General features: G+C 41.7%; 1 protein-coding gene across 10 annotated transcripts in view; it reads left to right on the top strand.

The window, feature by feature from the left end:
* The window catches only part of CACNA1C (calcium voltage-gated channel subunit alpha1 C), a 452,768-nt gene that overhangs the window by 317,348 nt on the left and 115,843 nt on the right, over positions 1–19,577 (top strand). For all 10 annotated transcript variants that reach the window (XM_039708368.1, XM_039708366.1, XM_039708364.1 and 7 more), the window contains exon 10: positions 19,328–19,418. In XM_039708368.1, the coding sequence (XP_039564302.1) occupies positions 19,328–19,418 (91 nt within the window). The remainder of the gene's footprint in view (positions 1–19,327; positions 19,419–19,577) is intronic.

The raw sequence follows: 19,577 nt of genomic DNA, 5'->3' as shown, positions 1-19,577 counted from the left end.
TCAGTGTTCCCAAGACATTTGAATCCCACCTACTCCCAGTCCAAGCTTACATCACCAAGATTCCAATGTCTTCCTTGTTTTCTTGTGTTTAGCTCAGTTGCCTCCTATGCACCTTCAGTGTCTTTTGTTCAAGTGCTCACCGAAGCTCATCACCTCCTGTTTCTAGTACAGCATCTGAACTCCATGCCTGTCTGTTACTGCCCTTTCAAGCACACTTTGTTCAGTGACTAATTAACATTGATTGACTTTTGAGGTATCAGCCCTGAGAATTTCAAATTACAGATCACTGAACCACACAGGGCAGTTCAGACCTCTTTAAGCTGCTGTGTTAGCTCAATAAACTTCAGGTGTGGCCTTTGCATCAGTGGTGTTGTATTGATGCTCAGTGGACATGTGCTCCTGCCTGACCTCTGACAGTGATTCACACCTATACTTTAAAGAAGTCACATCAGGTTTTGCTTCTTTGCTTTTTCCTCAGAGGTTGTTTGGGGATTTGACTTTTTTCTTTTCTTTTCTTTTTTTTTTTTTTAATAAAGAGTATCAAAATAGTTCAGAAGTTCAATTAAAAATACTTATTAATCTAGAGACTCAGCTAATGTAAGTTCTGAGACTCAGCAGTTTACACCATCTGGGCTCTGACCCAGGTAGTCTACCTAAACTGAATCATCCCAAACACAGAGAACATATGTTTCCCATCTTTTCTTTGTCCTTGGCAGCTACAGAGGCAGATTTTGCTGTCTTTTAACTTTGTAGAAAGTGCTGCCCACTTGTCAGCATGGGCACTGCCTCCTGTAAAACAGAGGACTGAAGGTGGAAATAAAGAGAAACTCACTTGCATCCCCTTTTGGTCTGACTGCCTGTGACAATACTTAGGGCATCATCATCATATTTTGCATATGCTGCTGCTTTTCTGAGGCTCTCAAACCTTGCCTAAAACCTCACTGTGTACTTGCAGCCCCTCTCAAACCTTGCCCAAAGCCTCACTGTGTGCTTGCAGCCCCTCTCAAACCTTGCTCATAGCCTCGCTGGGTGTTTGTAGCCCTTAATGAAGTTACCAGGTTCAAGGATACAACAGAGAGCACCTTAGTGAAGGAAAGGGTGAAAAAGGAAGATAAATGCAACCAGAGTTGGACAGCCCGTGCTGTCTTTAGCTCTTCTCTCCATAGCAGAGGTCTTGGCATTTTGCTGAGGGAGCTCATCGCCACTTGTCGCTCACATGGATTGAGAGACATTCACAGAGCAGGCTGAGCTAATTCCCTGTTTTTGAGGAAGCACCACATTTAAGGCAGTTTTTCCATGCTGTTTGCAAACATGGATTTGCCATTGTGACAGATGTGAGGTGGGAAATGTGAAAAGGCTTCTGGGGGCTGTTTGTGTTGATGGTTTTGTTCTGTGCTCTTTCCCTGATGCGCCTTCCACGCGGGAAGAAAGCTTTAATTTGACGGAGGGGAGTAACACATCATGTCATAGAGCAGCTACTGAATTCAAAATTACATGATGGCAAAGAAAACCATCCTTCCTGTTGCCACAGTTACGGGGAATTTGCACTTTTGTTTTCCCTTCCTGACAGTGGTCTGGAGTGCCTCTGCTGCTGTGGGCAGAAACAGGAAACTTCAATACAACTCAGATTCTCCTCCTATTGAAATTAATTGGCAAAACTCCCACAGACTGCAGTGGGGTCACAAATAATCTATGAATGGGCAGGGTGAATTAATTTGATGTTTCTGAGTGCTCAGATTTTGTCCTCCTTCTGTTTTCTTCTATTTCAGCTCTATTTGGTGCCATCATGTGCAGTGAGAGTATGACCTCCCTAATGTCAACAGAGTCCCTAAAAGTAAAAAAGCCCACTGCTTTGTAAAGGCATTCCCTGATTCAAGACAATTAATCCTTCTTGTTAAGTCAGTAAATTCAAGAACTGATTTGCAAGTAGCTTACCCTACTAAAATTAAAAGTCCAATCATTCTTCAAGGCCCTATTGCCATGGAACTGATGGCTGTAGATAATTAAGTTTTTGTGTAGCACAGCAGAAAAAAACCCAGTACAAATCAATGTGTTGCCTATCAAAATCATATAATATTTCCGATGGTACATTGAATAATGAAGTGTTTGTCTGTACATGCAGATTTATGCCTCTGTTGAAGTGGGAATAGTGCACACTTAAAGACAAAAAGTACAGACATACAGGCAGATTTAAAAATATGTATTAAAAAATTAATCAGTTTAAAAAGAAGTGGTCCTCAATCTTCACCTTCAGAGCATTGCTGTAGAGCTTTAGTGACCTTTGGAAACGTTCATAAACATCTGAGTTTGCTGCCTCTATGGAGTCAATGACAGCCTAACTTTTTGGTGAACCATAGGTTTAGTCTCACTCTTTCAACTACTGTTAGTTTGAACATCTCCATAACTGGGAATTAGAACTGCATTTAATTACAGGTTTATGAAAGTCTTCCCTAGAAGAAAATTATTTTGAGAGAAGGAGGAACTTTTCAGCAGGAAAAGCAAAATTTCAGAAGAAATTGGTACCTCTTAGACCATTATGGCTTTTAGAAAATCTATGTTTTTCATGAGAACAATTCATGCTTCTGCACATCAGGCCATAAATGAGAACAGGAGAGATGGTAGTTTAAATAGAAGGGAAGACTTTTAGAACTCTAGAAATAGAAGCCTCAGTAATTTCAACCCAAACAGAGCTTTATTCCCAAGAACTCCAACAGTAGTTTGTCACTAAATTCTGTCAACCCTTTGGGAAAGCTAGTGATATGGAGCTGTTGGATACAGAGAGTTTTGTGTACAGATCTACCAAGGTAAAAGAACTCCAACTTCAATTTGTACATTAGCTCAATTTGTATATTTAGTAATTTCATATGTCAGCCTGCTCAGTGGCCTCCAAATCATGTGTTTAGTGTACTGACTTTAGTGGCTTATTACTTTCAGCCTGAAATAAAATATCACGGTGCTCTGGGATAATGTCTAAGGTAGGAAGGATTTTCAAAGACTGGGTTACAAGCTAAAATTTCAGGGTGGCCTAAAATATTCTTGGTCCATCTTCTGCAATGAAATTCAGTGGGCGAGTGCACAGCTGGGAATCAACATGGAAGATGCAGAAGGGAAAATGAGAGGGTGGATATTTAAAAGATAACTGTTTTAAATCCAGTCTTGACCCTCACTGCCTTAAAACCCCTGTCTTCTTACTGTATGAAAAAAGGTGATGTTCTGAGTTAATTTCTGTTTAGCAGAGCATACATGAACTTGTCTGTCAACAGCAAATTAGTCCATCCTGTATTATTCTAGTTTCATCCACAGAATCTGTCTTGATGTATTTCACATACACATGGAAGGACATGGACAACCACCCCTTGACAGGCAGGTACAGATATTGTCAAAAAGCAATTTAAAAAAACCCACATGGGGCTTGCATGGAATTTAAGATCATCTAAACACAAGCTCCAAGGCACAGACTGGAAAATTAAACCCTTATTAATATAATTCCTCCAATACCAGTTGGTGGCTTGAGAAAGGCATCACAGAACATGGTTGCATTTTGCCTTCCATATTTAAATACAAGGAAATCAATGCCAGTCTTGTAAAATGATTTATTATCTGTCAACACCTCATCTAAAGAGGAAGAAAGCACAATCTTTTCTACTTTTATCATTGTCCACTGATGTGGAAAATAATCATCTGGTAACCAAGAAGAGATTAGCTGCAGTGCCAACAATTTGTAGGCATTTCACAAGGGCACCTGATAGGTACTTCACAAGTTTAGTAAATGGGATAGATCTATTCTCTGTCACCTGGAGACAGAGTGACAAAAGAAATGCTTTTTTTGGTGTACAGTGTGCCACCAGGTTGTTCTAGGGGAAAAAAAATCCATGTATTAATGTGCAGAGGTTCCAACATTTGGTTTGCTCAGACAGGAGTGACAGCAGCTCCCAGCTGTGTGCTGTGCCCAATGGAAAATAGTCCCAGAGGTATTTCCTACTTTGTCATCTTTTGAAGCAGCTCATAGACTGCTCTTAATATAAATGCCAGTGTTTGAGGACCCCTAATGTAAGGCCTTTGTAAATGAAAAGTCAGCTTTGTTTTTGTTGTGTGGTTCTTCACAGAGAAGCTCAGGTTGCAAAATTCAGCATGGTTTTGTGCTACAGATGTCAAGCTTGAGTCTATAATTAGGATGCTGCCTAGAAAAAGCTTCTGGGACATTAGTTCTCACATTAGGCTGAATCACTCCTACAGTCCTTAGGCAAAAATTGTACTGAAATTCCTGGGGATTTTGCTTGGGTGAGGACTTGGGCTCCAGTTGGTTTCATCCAAGGTCAATAACAAAACATGCTCGTGTCAGCACTCCAAAAGGTTGCCCAGTGTGAGGTCTTGGAGCACAGAGGCTTCTCAGTGCTCACACATCACTTCAATGTTGTGTTAACTGGCATCCACCAGAGGAGGAGTGTGAGGTATCTGGGGTCTGAAATCACTTACAGCTCTGGGCAGCCACTGAGTGCTGTTTGCCCAGTGCATCATTCCACTGGCTAAAATGCAGTTGTGTCTGGCATGAATGCAATCCACAGTCATTACAAGCATGTGGTTTCCATTGCTATACTGAAATAAATGTGTGGGCAGATCCAGGTAAACTCTGATATCCTAAAAAGGAATAATATTTTTTAAAAAGAGCATTTGTGAGGCTTTATAGTGACCCTACAGGTAGCTGTGGTAGCAGAGTACACAGGGCAGTGATCTTCAGTGATGTAGGTGAAAGTAAAGCTGCCATTTCCAAGCACCATTTTCATTGTATGTTTCTGTGCAGCTCAAGTAACAAAGAAAAAGATCATTTAGGGTGATTCTTCTTCCACCTTTCCATCAATGTCAACAAAACAACTATGATGCTAACATTTGACTTTTTCCTATTGGAATAAAATCAAAACTGAGAGTAGATTTTCTTCCTGACTCTCTTCATATGTTACCATCTTATTTTTTTTTATTGTGAGTGAAAAAACAAGGAAGCAGTGGATCCTTATCCCTGATTGTTTTGTATTTCTCCCTTTCCAAGAGGAAATACTTGGGGAAACAGTCTTCTCAACAAAGTGAAATTTAAAACTTGGGGGTTTAAATTATGCTTTAAAATGCTTCAGCTACAACATTGGTTTCTGAAATACGTGTGTTCAGGGTGATATTTGGAGAAGGGTGAAATCTTTTTCTGGACTCCTTTTATTTGTCCAATAAAAAAAAAGACACAGGAAAGCTGAATTATATTCTCAGGATCACCCACCCCTACAGTGCCAGTGGCACAGGCTCTCACCCCATTTTCTACCCTCTAGAGCAGAAAGAGCAGGATTTTATCCTGGATTGCATCACATAAAGCATTACTAAGTTTGATCAGGGTGGTTTTGAACTATTTTCCTTCTCTGGCAATTCTCTAGAGCAGAAAGAGCAGGATTTTCATCCTGGATTGCATCACATAAAGCATTACCAAGTTTTATCAGGGTGGTTTTGAACTATTTTCCTTCTCTGGCAATTCACAGTAAACATACTAATCATTTTAAGAAATACAAGGGGGTTTTTGTTCCCCTGAATGTATGGATGGTTCACTCCATGTGAGTGAATCAAAAGGTCTGGTTTTCTGGTTTTTGTTAGTAATATAATTTTATAACCCAGCCTTTAGCAAAAGCAGCTTTTAGGTTCATTGTCCTGCAGATTTCACAACTTCCCAGTTTTTCTTTCTTTCTGCCTCAAAGGGGATTTGAACATTTAAAAAAAAATCAAGCAACCATTTGAAAACTTTCTTCTTCCCCTTCCTTCTCTGCTGGTAAGTTACTGCCAGGGAGGTAAACCCCACCTAACCCAACAAGATGTTAAAGCAGTTTAGCTCAAGCCTGCATTTTCTGTCAAAGCACAGTGTGGAGAAAACAAAGTTTCCTTTGTTTGAACAGAGAGCAAAAGAAGCTGCTGGTATTCAGGACAAAGCTGTGGCCAATGTAACAACCTGTAATTCAGCAGTAATTTGTTCCAACAGAGCATCAGAAGGCCTGATATAATTTGGTGAAGAGAGGAAAATGTTTCTAGGAATCAGGGAAATTTCCCCATTTTGGGAAGGTGGGTATGTGCCTGACTCCATCAGCCAGCTCACTGAGTGAGCAGCTCTGAGATAATTAGCTGATCCTAAGAGGGTCACTGTGATGAGCACCAAATCTCTGTGCCACTTCTGCATGGGAGAATGGATGCCAGCATGGAAACCAAACTCCAAAGCTGTGCTAATTTTTGCCCACAGGCTCATTTTTTTTCTTCTTGCTCCCTTGCAGGCATCAAAGGTCACAGCAATTAGATAAGCTGCCAGGTTACTGTAGTGTACATCTTGGGGGGAAAAACTCTTCCTATAACATGCTCTCTGACAGGAAAAGTTTTGTGGTGATCTACAGTGCTCTTGCTCTCCTGCAGCTGAGAATTTGGCTTGTCTTGTTCAGGTCCTTCCAGTTCCTCCCTTCCCCAGTTCTTGTGTCCTGAAGCACAAAGAACTTTATACTGAGAGCTGCTGGAGCAGTGGTGTGTGACCAGCCATAGCATAGACAGACTGACAATAATGTTGATAGGGCATTAAGCTTATTCACTATAAAAACTATTTCCCTAGCAAAGACTGACTGGTGAGATAACACCTCTGTTCTCCCTGCTAGGAGAGAGACTTGTGTTGACGTAGGAATTCTCTTATAGTTCCAGTTTGTTACACAGAAATATCTCAGAAGGTAAGGCTTTAGAGGGAATCCATTGTTTATATAGCTGGCAAAGACACCTTTGTGTAAATAATTTAATCTCTACCTGCCCTGTTGGCAAGTGTTTCTTGAAGCGGTCAAGATTAATTCATTGACACTGGTTCTGCTCCTCAGGAGAGGACATTAGTCTGTGAGAAAGCTGCCTTTGCCATACCTTCTGATGAATTGCTTTATTTCCCATGGTTAGAGAGGCATAGAAAGCATTTGGTACCAGCATCTCCACAGAAAAATTTTGGAAGAAATGCCACAAACCCCCAAGCTGAGTTTTCATAGAGCAAGACCATTTCTTATTTCATTTTTTAAGCAGATGCCTAAAGTGTGCTCTTAAATCTTTGCAAGGACACTTATAAAGTGGTTTCAAAAACTGTGGAGTATTCAGCAGTTCCTGCTGAAGTCAGTAAGAATGGGCCATGGTCAGTGTTTTAATGTAAGTTACAATTGCAGATGTAATCTCAAGAGTCTCTTCACTGAGAAGAAAGCACTGGTGAGCAGGACTGATAGCTGAAATCCTGAGCATTGTTTTGATGTGGTATGAAGAGCTGTCAGGAGAGGGGCTGTGGTGTTCAGCAACGGTAGCTGAGGGACATGAAGCATGTGTTTTGAGTTAGAAACAACTGCTGGGGATGAGAACCAGTTTTATTATAGTAATGTCAGCCAAGATCAAAGCTACAGTGTGTCTGGCACTGTATATACAGAAATTAAAAGTATGTTGTATGTATTTCCTTTTTACAGGAAATCAAAACTAGTAAAGATGGGGTTCAGCCGACTAAACACAGTAATAGAATGCCAATTTAGACACCTCATCATACCCAAGACCTTCATTGTGCACTGACAAGTCAAGTGTAGCAGCTGAGGCTTGTACTCTTGCAGTGTGATAGTTGGAACGAATATCCCAAATGGGGTGTCAAAAATGTCATCCAGTGCCTCAGAAAAGGCAATTGAGTGTGGTTAGTCCAAAGACATGTAGGAAAAGTTTAGTACAAGTAGAACCTTCAATACTGATCCTGTAAGTTGAATGTCTTAGAAGAGTGTGATGGAACCAGCTGTAACAGAAATTGTTCTGGTACGATGGTTTTTTTCTTCCTTGTCTAAGTGTTTATTAATCGTGACCTCTCTCTTTGTCTTCTCTTATGTGTTTTATGTTACAACTTGAAGATTCATGTGCAGAGAAGTAAATACTGAAGGCCAGACCAAGAGCTCTGTTTGGGAAGGGCTCAGAGCAGGCAGTCTGGAAGAGCGCAGGACAGACTGAGGGATGCAGGAGGGCGTTAGCAGAGCTCTCCTGGGGAAACTCATTTCCTCCACCTTGCCCAGCCCTGACTGCCAGGCAGCTTGAGTAGTTCATCACTTGCTTAACTCAATTCTCAAGCAAGAACAGAAGAAGGCAAAGATAAAAGCATTTTGTTTTAAACACAAGTGGGGCTGGAGTACTGACCCTGCCGTTGCGCGGGCAGTGCAGGGAGCTGTGCAATGAGCTGTGCCTGACAGGAGATCTGAGGCACAGCTCACAGGCAGGCAGGCTTGGTGACATTACACTGAACTGGCACATATGTAACCAAACTGGCAGGCAGTGCTGAGCAACTGAGGAGAACTGACAGCTGTGAATGGCACCCAGCCCTTTTCAGTGCTTTGGGAAGCCTGGGAATCTTGCAGCAGGACCCTGGTGCAGGCAGGGCTCCAAGGGAGCAGCAGTCACACCCTCACTCTGTGCCTGCTCCCTTCTGCTTGTTGGGTATCCACTCAGTCCAGTCTGCTAATGGGATAAAAATCTCTGCTGTATCTCTTGTGTTTGCTCCTGGGGAGAAAAGCAGGTCTCTCCATGCCAGTTATCTCATAGACAACATCAAGCCTGGAGAGGTGGCGGGGGAAGGAAAATGTTTCCAACTGAGGAACTGAACTGAAAATAGCTGTGGCACTGAGTCTGCCTGCTGATGACAGCAGCTCTTCAGTTAGCAGGATTGTGGAGACAACACAACAGATTAGAGAATTGGCCTTTCAGGTCTTGAGGCCTAAATTCAAATTCAGCATTAGTGCCCCCAGGTGCCCACAGGGCAGCCCACGTCCCCATTCCCATTTACAAAGTTCACAAATCACAGCATGATGCATCTCTCTTCTCCTTTTCCACTGCACTCAGACATGTCTCTCTAGGTTCAAGAGCTTGTAGTGAACCCAAGGATAGGGGTCCCTTTGGATCAGGGGGAAGATATTACCAACTACATTAAAATCCCTAGCCTGGAGTAGCAGAAGGGTTAAGCATCAGAACAAGGATGCAGTGGCAGAGCTGCTGGATCCTCACAGATGTGCAGATCAAAATGTAAGTGTATTATGTGGCTGTTTGAAGAATCAGGAGCCAAATAACAGGGCTATGCCAGGTCATGAATGACTTGTTTTAACACAGCTGTGTGAGGGCAGCTTGCATAACACCTGCCCACACTAAGCCTAACTCAAGCTGTTGTTATCAGTCCCTGGCTCTCCTGCATGCTGGAAGTATTTGCAAACCAGGAATCTATTATTTCAAGGCCACTATAAAATGCCTGTTTCTTTGGCTCAGGGTAATTAGGCTATTCTCAGTGCCTTGCTCAAGAGGTAGAAAAGCTTTAATCATATGTTTGACAAGCTGACTTTAGAGGCAAGGCTCTTTAACTTCAATTTTTGCTTTTCTCCTGGCTGCACAGTAATACACAGCCTGCCCAGCTAGCATGTCTCGTGCTTCTGACTCACGATATTGTGATTATAGTGTCTAGTATCAGACTAGTCAATATGTTAGTAAAAGTGTCTGAAAGAACACCACATGTAGGAGCAGCACACAAAATCACAAGCATTTTATTTACTAGGCACAGAAGAAATGTAACAGAGCAGTGCTTCAAAACAGAATTTTATGCACATTTGGGAATAGGAGAGGTGAGCTCCATTTCAGGTCATGAGGCTGGATTAAATCTGTCCAGTGTGATGCAAGAACACACCTCCAAGGGGCTGGTGCTTTCACAGAGCCCTGGCTCTGGAGAGACCTAAATCTCTAAATGTAAGTGTTGCTGTATCTGTTGATCAGTGAACTGAATTGCTTGATTGTTTGCCATCAAGGAAAGCATCATCCATGAGCCTTCTCACACATCCCACATGAATCCTGCTATTAGAAAATGTCTCCACTTGCTGAGCACTCATCTCAGCCAGGCACTGTCTGTTCAGATGGACAGGACCTTGCTGCTGTTTTTTCTTCATAAGACTAATGCTTAAATATTTTAAACACTACTCCTAAATTGGGTTTTCCCAAATGCAGGGAGCACACTGTACTCTTCCAGCTGGCAGAGTGGTATTTCAGATTAAAATTCTCAGTCACTTTTTCCTTTCTAAGTCTCTTTGCCTGTGTCCCAGTCACTACCCAGTTGTTCTGCCTGTCCTTTGAAAGAATACAGCGCCTAGTTTTTTCCTCACATTCACTTTTCTTTGGTTTTTTGTTTTTTTTTTCTGGGAGGGGGTTGGTGGTGTTTTGGGGGGATTTGTTTTGTTGGGGGGTTTTTTATATTTTTGGTCTTTATTTTGTTTTTTTGGGGGGTTTTTTGGTTTTTTTGTTTTTTTGGTTTTTTTTTTTGTTTTTTTTTTTTTGGTTTTTGGTTATTGGGGGTTTTTTGTTTGGCTTTGCCTGCCAGCAAGAGCCAGCCTCCTGGATAATTCTTTCCTTCTTCTATATCAGAGAAGATACACCTTCTTTTTTAAATATTTTTGGTCTTTGTTTTGTTTGGTTTTTTTGTTTTTTTTTTCTGGGAGGGGGTTGGTGGTGTTTTGGGGGGATTTGTTTTGTTGGGGGGTTTTTTATATTTTTGGTCTTTATTTTGTTTTTTTGGGGGGTTTTTTGGTTTTTTTGTTTTTTTGGTTTTTTTTTTTGTTTTTTTTTTTTTGGTTTTTGGTTATTGGGGTTTTTTTGTTTGGCTTTGCCTGCCAGCAAGAGCCAGCCTCCTGGATAATTCTTTCCTTCTTCTATATCAGAGAAGATACACCTTCTCATTGGCACAATTCTTGCTTAAGATCCCTGGGTGTAGGGTTGTGCAGGCTTCCCCTGGGGAAAATGTCCATTGTCAGCTATCAGGGCATGATTTCCCACCCAAACAGTTCCTGCTGTCCTGACCTATCCTCTTATGTGCTCTAGATCACAAATTGTAGGCTACTCACCAAGTTCTCAGGTATCACCCACCTTGAAATGGCTTTTGACAGGCAGGAATGTCATAAAACAGCCAGAGCTGCATCTCAGTCACTTTGAAGCTTAGGAGTCCAGGTGTAAAGCAGACACCTAGACTCCCTGGAGAGTTTCTGATGACCTAAGCAGATCAGCTTGGAAGAAGCTTCTATAATTTTTTTTTGCTTCTCCCAGACTCTGCAGGGAAGATGGATTCACACTGCACTGCAAGAACAAAGATGCTGCTGCTGAAGTAGAAATCCTAATCAGGGTTACCACCCCATCATGCAGGTGTATATTGGTGTAGGTGGGCAGATGCAGAAGTTCCCCATGAACAGGAACTGCACAATGGGCTGCAGTTGCAGAACCCAGCACATGGGCTGCTTTAAAACCAAATTTGTGCTTAAAACCTGTGTCCTGTCTATTTTCATTAATATCAATGCCAGTGAGAAATATGAATAACTTCCTGATTATTAGAGCACAAAAAGCAGAGGGATTATTTTAGTGGTTTTTACTGTCTTGAGAGCATTTCCTTTGCCATTAGTTATTTTGCTCATGATCAATGTTTGTATCACTCCCCAACACGTTGTCTGCAGCTCTCATGCCCCCATTTCCAAGGTGCCTGCAAGACCAGCCTGCAATAATGGAATCCTGATTTTCTAGCAGGATGGTCCTGCTTTTTGTGCCCACATATAATTTTGAGGGGTTGTTTCAGGAGCATTTGATGGCACTGCTGCCTGTCCTAGGTTCCTCTGCTAAAAATCATAAAGAATGAGAGAGAAAACTTATAGAACTCTGTGACATTCACATGCTCTGGAAAAATCCTTTTGCCCAGGATTTTTCTTCTGTGAAGCTGAGAAGCCTCAAAAAAGGAAAACAATTCTTATCTCATTTGCTTCTCCTGTGTTGGGCTCATGTGGAATGTGTTTGGAGATTGTTTACCCCCAGGTGATTGTTTCATTGGATTCTGGTGTGAGTTGTTTTCACTCTTTGGCCAATCAGGGTCAAGCTGTGTCGAGGCTCTGGAAAGAGTCATGAGTTTTCATTATTATCTTTTTAGCATTCTGTAAGTATCCTTTCTGTATTCTTTAGTGTAGTATAGTTTAGTATTCTTTAGTATAATATAGTATCATAAAATAATAAATTAGCCTTCTGAGAACATGGAGTCAGATTCATCATTCCTCCCTGCCATGGGGATCCCGGCAAATACAGTAGAACTCTTACAAATGGGCTGTTGTAATTTGTTCACAAAATGCTGTTGAAAGAGTCATAGATCCTCAGTAGTTTTGCCTTTCCTTCATTTTGTCTGTCCATCCTTGAATTGCTTCAGAATTCTGTGGGGAACCAGAGAGGTTGCTAAAAAGTATTACACTGGCACAAGAAACACTATAAACCATGTCCTGGCAAATCAATGCCTTGAACTTTGGCACCTTAGTTGTTGCTCCTAGCAAGGCAAACGATGCAAGTCATTTATCAGACAAGAAAATCAGTTTAGGAGGTCATAGGAGGATCCAGATTCAGGAGAGGGACATCTTTCAAGGTGTGCTCTGGTATCACCTCTGTCGCCCTGTGACCCAGCCAATCTGCTCTCCTTCAGCCACAGGGATTGTGAGAGTTGCTTGCATTGCCTTGCGGGCAGATTCTCTGCATGGGATGGGCTTCTGCAGCAGGCTCAGGTGTTTGTTCAGCAGCACAAGCAGTTATCCAGGGACACTGCCCCTCTTGCCCTTTTCAGCAGAGAGTTAGACTCCTTCCTGCAAAGTCTACTTTTGGGTGAGTCCCATGCCCTGTGCTTATTTTGAGATACCACAGGTTATGCAAAGAAAAGCTTTGTCCTTCAGGCAGGAAATGCAAAGAGATTTTAAGTTCTTCCTTTCAAATCCAGAACAGAATATGTGTGACACTGGCAAAGGTTGTCACTTGGCAGGGCCAGCAATTTGACTGTGCCCATTACTTGGTCCTCTGTGCACGTGCATTTTCCACCCACTGGCTGTAACGAGCAAATATTTATGGAATCCAGCATATTACTGTCATTATTGCTATAAAAAGGAGGGAAATGGCAGCTGTTCAAACTAGCTGAGGAGTTTGTTACAGTAAAATAAGTCCCAGGAAGATTAATTAGTAGCAAGGTAATGCATTTATAGGTGTGCAGTAATCTGCATGTGGTAATGACAGATCTGTTAATCACAGGCCTACACAATTAATACATTTCACTCTCTCCTCTTTCCCTTCTGTAAGATATAGATTGATGTAGCCCATGGCTATATCCCCTCAACATGTGTATGGACATATGGCAGCCCTCTGGAAGGGGAGAAGGATGAGTTAAAACAAGCCTTCACAAATAAAATATACGCTTTGCAATTTATGTTATAAAATAGATAACCTATCAATGAATGAAACATTTGATGACACAACACCCCATCTCAGTATTGGCAATGCCCCTGCTTTGTGCTGCTCCATTCAGTAAAGCAGTGTTACCCTGCATCAGCCTCTGTGCTGCAGTCCAGTGCCCAGCCTGGCCTGGCTGTGATCACAGCTCCTGTCCCTGCACAGTGGCTGTGGTGCCTTCCATGCATGGAAAGATGTTTTTACCAAAAGCCTTTTCCTGTTTGACTGAAGTGGATGCAACTGGCACTTACTTCATTCCTCTTTGTTGCTGTCCTTGTGTTCTGTGGCTGACCTTGAGTGAGAGGGTGAATCCAGCTTGTTCTCTTTGCTGTATTCATCTGTGCATAATCCAAAATCAGGTTATGCAAAGTGTGTATGCTACATGTGTTTGAGTGTAATGTAGTGTATAATACTGTCCTTATGAGTATTGGTCTCCGAGCCCTTAGAAAATTCTTTTCTGAGTATTTTCACAATTTTTCTTGGCATTTTTTGTGCTAGATTTATTGACACGTTGTCTAAGTTTGGGAGGCATGCAACCACCAAGATCCTACACATAGTTCAAGCTCCCTTTCTTCTTCTCCTGTAAAAGCTTTTCTGTCACAGAGCTCCTTTTCAAAGCAGAAAACACTAAAGAATTCCCCAGTCACATCTACTATATTTTCCTGACAAAATCAGGACATTCACAGAAAACTAACGTCTTACCTCTGCAATTTACCTTCTGGATGCTGCTTGCATTTAAGAGCACAGCCACTGATTGTTCCCAAGGCACTGCATGCATGGGGCAGAGTGAAAGCTGTATCTTATTTAAATTAATGAGTAAGATGAATGACTGCAGCATTTTCAAAACAGGCAGGAGAGGAAAGCTGGGCAATATTCACATATTAATTAAAATGAGAGCTCTCCACCAAAAAAATATGAGGCAATTGATATTCTGCCCATAGATTCATTCATGAAATGATGGGCATGAAAAGATCCACAGGAAGCAGGGTTTTACCAAAGTCATTCACTTGATACACATACTGTTAAAGGAAGCAGCCTGGGTATTGCAATTAATTCTTGTTGTGCTTGATGGGAAAAGAAATCTTAAATCCAACTGGAGAACTCACAGGACTACTTTGCTCCTTAGATTTGCTTTATAGTTGTGCAGAGTCCCACTTGGGAGACATTAGCATCAGTAATAACTGTAGAACTTAGCACTTATTGTGATGTGTGTCATCTGCACCTCTCAGAGAAGCTGGCAGGGCAACTGCAGAATTACACCCCTGGCAGTGAAACTGAACAGGTATGTAGAAAAGCTTGGTCATATGGCCAAGGTGACACAAAAAGTGAAATGATGGGCAAGTGGCTTCAGCTCTCTGACCTTAAAGGCCAGTGTGGGCAAAAGGGGTTATTTACACCCATATTTTGCAAAGTAATTCATTACCAGTAGACTTTGGCATACTGAAGAAATTAGAGTTGAGTGAGCATATTATACAAGTCAATCACATGTATTGTTGGCTTTTGAAAGTCTGAAAACCCACTGTAAGGCTCTTTCACTATGAGTACTGCTGGATAGTCCCCTGTTTCAAGTCAGGTGCCTAACCCAAGGATGTAAAATAAATGTCTTTAACCAGTCCATACAACTGAGGGACACATCAGCAAGGCATTCAGAAAACCTGTGGTTTCTATCTGCCTCTGTAGCCTAACTCAGACAGCTAAATCAGAAAGGGGAAGTCAGACAATGTGAATAGCCTCCAACATATCCAGTTTTATAGTTAATGCCCAGATAGTCATGTAGTAACATGTCCCACTAAAATCTGTGAAAAGTTTGTTTTGTCTGTTATATCCAGTTTTATAGTTAATGCCCAGATCTGCAAAGTCATGTAGTAACATGTCCCACTAAAATCTGTGAAAAGTTTGTTTTGTCTGTGTTTCTGGAGCTGGGCACCCTTTGCCCAAGCATGATTGCCTCTGAGTCTTAAAATGTCACAGTATTAAAGTGAGATTCAGCAAGTGTGACAGCATTATATAATCCATGCAAATAAATCTGAATATTAAAATTACTTCCACTGCCAAGATGACAAGAATTTCACAAATGCAAGATGCAACAGTGGAAATGATTTTTCTGAACTGGGAAGCAAATATTGTTCTCCAAATGTGCGAAGGAAAAATCACCTCAGGACTGCACAGAAGGGTATTTGCTTGTGCCAGCTTTCTGTTTCAGTGGTTGGCTGTCTTTTGGCAACCTGCCATCCAATAATTCATTGCCTGCCCATGGGGCATTTCATCGGGGGAGGGACATATGTTAGTTCAAGAGCAGAGCTGGTATCAGTGCTTGATGCCAGTGACATGGAACAGAGGCTCTCAAAGGGTCTTGCACATCTGTCTAGTCAGCCAGACTGCAGAATCTGCTCTTATTTTTCTCTGTCTGTTAGGTCTCTGAGCTAGAATTAACATAACACAAAGCATTTTTTTCAGATTTGTTTTTAAGGAAGCTGCTATATAGCTTTTGTTGGTGCTTTCACTGCTGCAGGAATGCTATGTAAGTGATGTGAAATTGGAGTTTAGGTAGTTCAGGAGAAAAAGTCTGTGTTCAGTGATGAGCCACACTGTGGCAAGATGTAAGAAGTGCAAAGGTTTCAGAAGGAACTGGAGAGAGAATATCAAACCTATTGGTCTTTAGGATTTGCATTCTGCTGAAACCATGAGATACTTGCCTGCCTTTAGGAAGTTGTTTTGCTTCCCTTTAAAGGAATTGACATCTGTGCTACCTAGAGAATATGTAACTAATGGGAGATTTCATCAGCTCCAGTGGCTTATGGATACAATGATACATCTAAAAAAGGAGATTCCCATGTAAGCAAAGCCACCATGATTTGTATCAGCCTTTGCATATTTTTTGCCTTTGTCTCAACTCCCAAAATTACAGGGAGGAAATGACCATTGAGAAAGCATTGTCTGTATGCCATAGTCCTAAACACAACTCTGGTCTGGACTTGAGCCCACCATTTGGAAAAAACATCTCTTCCTGATTAAAACATTCCTGTGGTGGATTTACCACCAGCATTCTTGGTACATGGTTCCAGTAATTAATTACCCGGACTGCAAAAAATGCCTGCCTTGTTTCTAGACTGGAGCCAGGGTGTGGGCACAGGGTCTGGCTTCTCTGAGAACTGAGTCAGATAAGAAAGCCATCTGGGCTGTACTTGGTCTACTTCCTCTCATATTCAGCCCCAGTTTATGCACAACTCTTCTGCAGCATCTTCTACTTTCTGGCTGTGTTAACTGAATGAACCTCGCAGCACTGCACACCTGATTGTCCCCTGGCAATGAAGGTGGTGTGAGCTGCCAGGTAAAGTGATTGTGCTTCTGAGAGCACATGGCATTGGGGAACTCAGCCCTAGTGTCCCTTCTGTCCCGATCTTTATCCTCTAAACCATCATTCCTCTAATACTTCATACCATCCTAATACTTTTGATTGTCCTTAACATTTTCCATCGGCACAGTGTAATGAGGTGAGGTGTAAATCCTGTGAGGTGGTGCCAGCAAAGTGATCCATGGGGTCTCTTCAGCCCATGTACCACTGCACCTGCATCTCTCACCTCACTCAAGTTTGACTTTCTGCAGCAGTAAGGTCAGGGAAGTACAGGGCACACTCTAGGATGTCTCTGGGATATTACCCATAAACTTAAATTCATTACGTTCATGTTCTCAAGAGCTGGGTGTAAAAAAGAACAGAAAGCAAGTGAGAGTTATGGTCTGACAATCTGTTAGTGATATTTCATACCTCTGTATACCTTTGTTTTGCATTTTGCACTTTTAACTCACATGATGAAGTTTTCAGACAGAAGTGGGTATCAGGTGTAAGCTGAGTTCCTTGTTTTTGTCTTTTGCCTGTCACTGGCTGCATGTTCTCTGTTGATGTCTTGTTCCTGGTACTTGACACTGACCATCTTGTCTGTGAAAGGAAGCCCTCCAGCTGGTTTGCCTGATGAGAAGAAAGGAAAGTTTGCTTGGTTTAGTCACTCCACAGAAAGCCATGGTAATGTTCCACTGCGCTCTGCACGTGTCTGTGTGTCTGTATATCTCTGTGCAGACTGGCCTTTAAATCAGATTTGTATTCTCCTGCATGTGAGTGCCTGGCTTTGTCTGTTGCTTGTGCAGTGTCCTCTTCATGCACCCAAGATGACAAGCTGCTCTGCAAATCGATCTTGTGCTAATGCCTTCAGAATATTTTTTCATTTGCAAAAAGCTCAAATGTGTTTTGAAACTGTTTTACCTCATCTTCCAAACTGACTTGTGAAATATCAGCATTTTGGTTTTATTCCTGCAAGGCATACTCTGGACAAAAAAAAATTAATTATGAATGTTGGTTTTTTTTCCTCATAGCTTACTTGGCTGTTTCATGTATACCAGAACTTGAATTCAGTTTATTCCTTAATTTGCCCTTCCAAATAGACAAGATTATTAAAATATCTATCTTCATAAAGGAGCAGGCACCATTAGAGTGCAGTATTTCATAGCTCTGTCAAAAGTGCTAGAGAGTCCATTATTTCATGTGGTCCTAAGAAGACAGTACAAGAATTGTAGATTTCCCAGTAAGCGTGTTGGAGGTATGTGAATTGTTGTGATGGAATGAAGGAAAGGTAGCTCATTTTCAGGGACATTTCTACCATAATGCTTTCAAAGCAGTAACCCAGAACATTTTTGAAAGAAAGAACATTTTTAATGTCTTTTTAGCCCCTGAAAGAAGACCATGGCCCCATGAGCATCTGCCCAATTGAAACACAGAACCTATTTCTTCTACCCTGGCTCACTTTGCACCAATGACCCACAAACAGATATATTCTTACTATTGAGTCACATATTCCTGCAGGCTGTTAGAAATCTCTCCAACAGCTAACAGCACATGCTCTCAAGCCTCTTCTGAGATATGTATCCAACAGCTAATGCAGGCCATGTTCTCAAGTTCTACCAGGCTCCTGGGAGATCAGTTTAACTCCTCCATCATTCAGTCTTAAGTAGAATTTTTTCTTCTTTTTTTTGTGTATTCCAAAACAGCTGAGGAGGGAACAGGACACATATTGGATTCTATCCATTTTCTTACCTTTAAGATTATGTATAAAGAATGATTTGAGCTTATGCAGGAGCTGTGAGCAACGGGGGAAATGAAAATGATGTGGGTATGAGGGATTTTTTTTGGTCTGTAGAAGCAAATAAAATCTTGAAGTTTGAGAACAACTAGAAACAGGTTCTTGAAACTAGATGAGAGAGGTTCACACCAAAGGTTGCTTTCATTTGATGTTTGTTCCATGGTACTTCTGTAAAGCCTAGAAGGTTCTGTCCAGTTCTTAGTTGTGAAAGTCAATGTAAAGCTGCACCAGAGTCCATACTCATTAGCTCATTTGTTGGTAATATCTGAGTGGGCCAGAGAGTCTGAATTTCTGTCTTATACCTCCAGGTCCAGTTTCTAGGTGTAAGGTTGAATCACATTTATGGTTAGTAAATGATAGATGAGCCATCAATATTCTTCATTTGGTATTTGCTATCAGGCTAACAGAAGCTGTTTATCTGCATGCATCTCAACCCTGGTACCTTTTATTTGTATTCTAATCATTGCACAGAAGATTGGAGAGGGCAGTGAGGTGGTTGGGCTGCTGCAGGTAAAGAGGCTTTTTTTTTTTTTAAAGTTTAATGGAATCAAACAAAAGCTTCTTGTTGGGATTGTCAGGTGTTTTACTTTCCAGTGGTTCTCATTAATAAAATTTCCAGAAACTGACTCTGAAAGAAGGAGAGCAGCTGCTTCTTCCCTTTTCTTTAGCATTTGAGTAACCTGTATGTTCCTGAAGTCTACCAGCCCAACCTGCTCTGTAGAGGGAGGCACTAGACTTGCTCAGCAAATTGTTTAATCCTCAGGAGCTGCAGCTAAGGGTCTTTCCATGAAGCCAGCTCCTTCAGTCATGCACTCATTAGGAGGTGTGCCAGGTTCTAATGGCCATCCCTCTCTTTTCCTTCCCTCTGACTCTTGCAGTGAGCATGCCCACCAGCGAGACCGAGTCCGTGAACACCGACAACGTCCCTGGCGCGGATATGGAAGGGGAGAACTGCGGCGCACGGCTGGCGTGAGTACCCACATGTCCTTCCAAGGACCCCCAGCATGGGAGTAGAGTGCTCTGACTCCATGATTCAGGAGGCTGAGCAATTGCTTTACTAAGCTATACTATATTACACTAATACTATACTAAATTACATACTAAAAAGATACCATACTAAAGAATAAA

The sequence above is a fragment of the Passer montanus genome, unplaced genomic scaffold (genome assembly GCF_014805655.1).
Source record: "Passer montanus isolate IOZ18808 unplaced genomic scaffold, ASM1480565v1 scaffold20, whole genome shotgun sequence".
In the NCBI taxonomy this organism is placed as follows: domain Eukaryota; kingdom Metazoa; phylum Chordata; class Aves; order Passeriformes; family Passeridae; genus Passer; species Passer montanus.
This window is presented reverse-complemented; position numbering and strand designations above follow the sequence as displayed.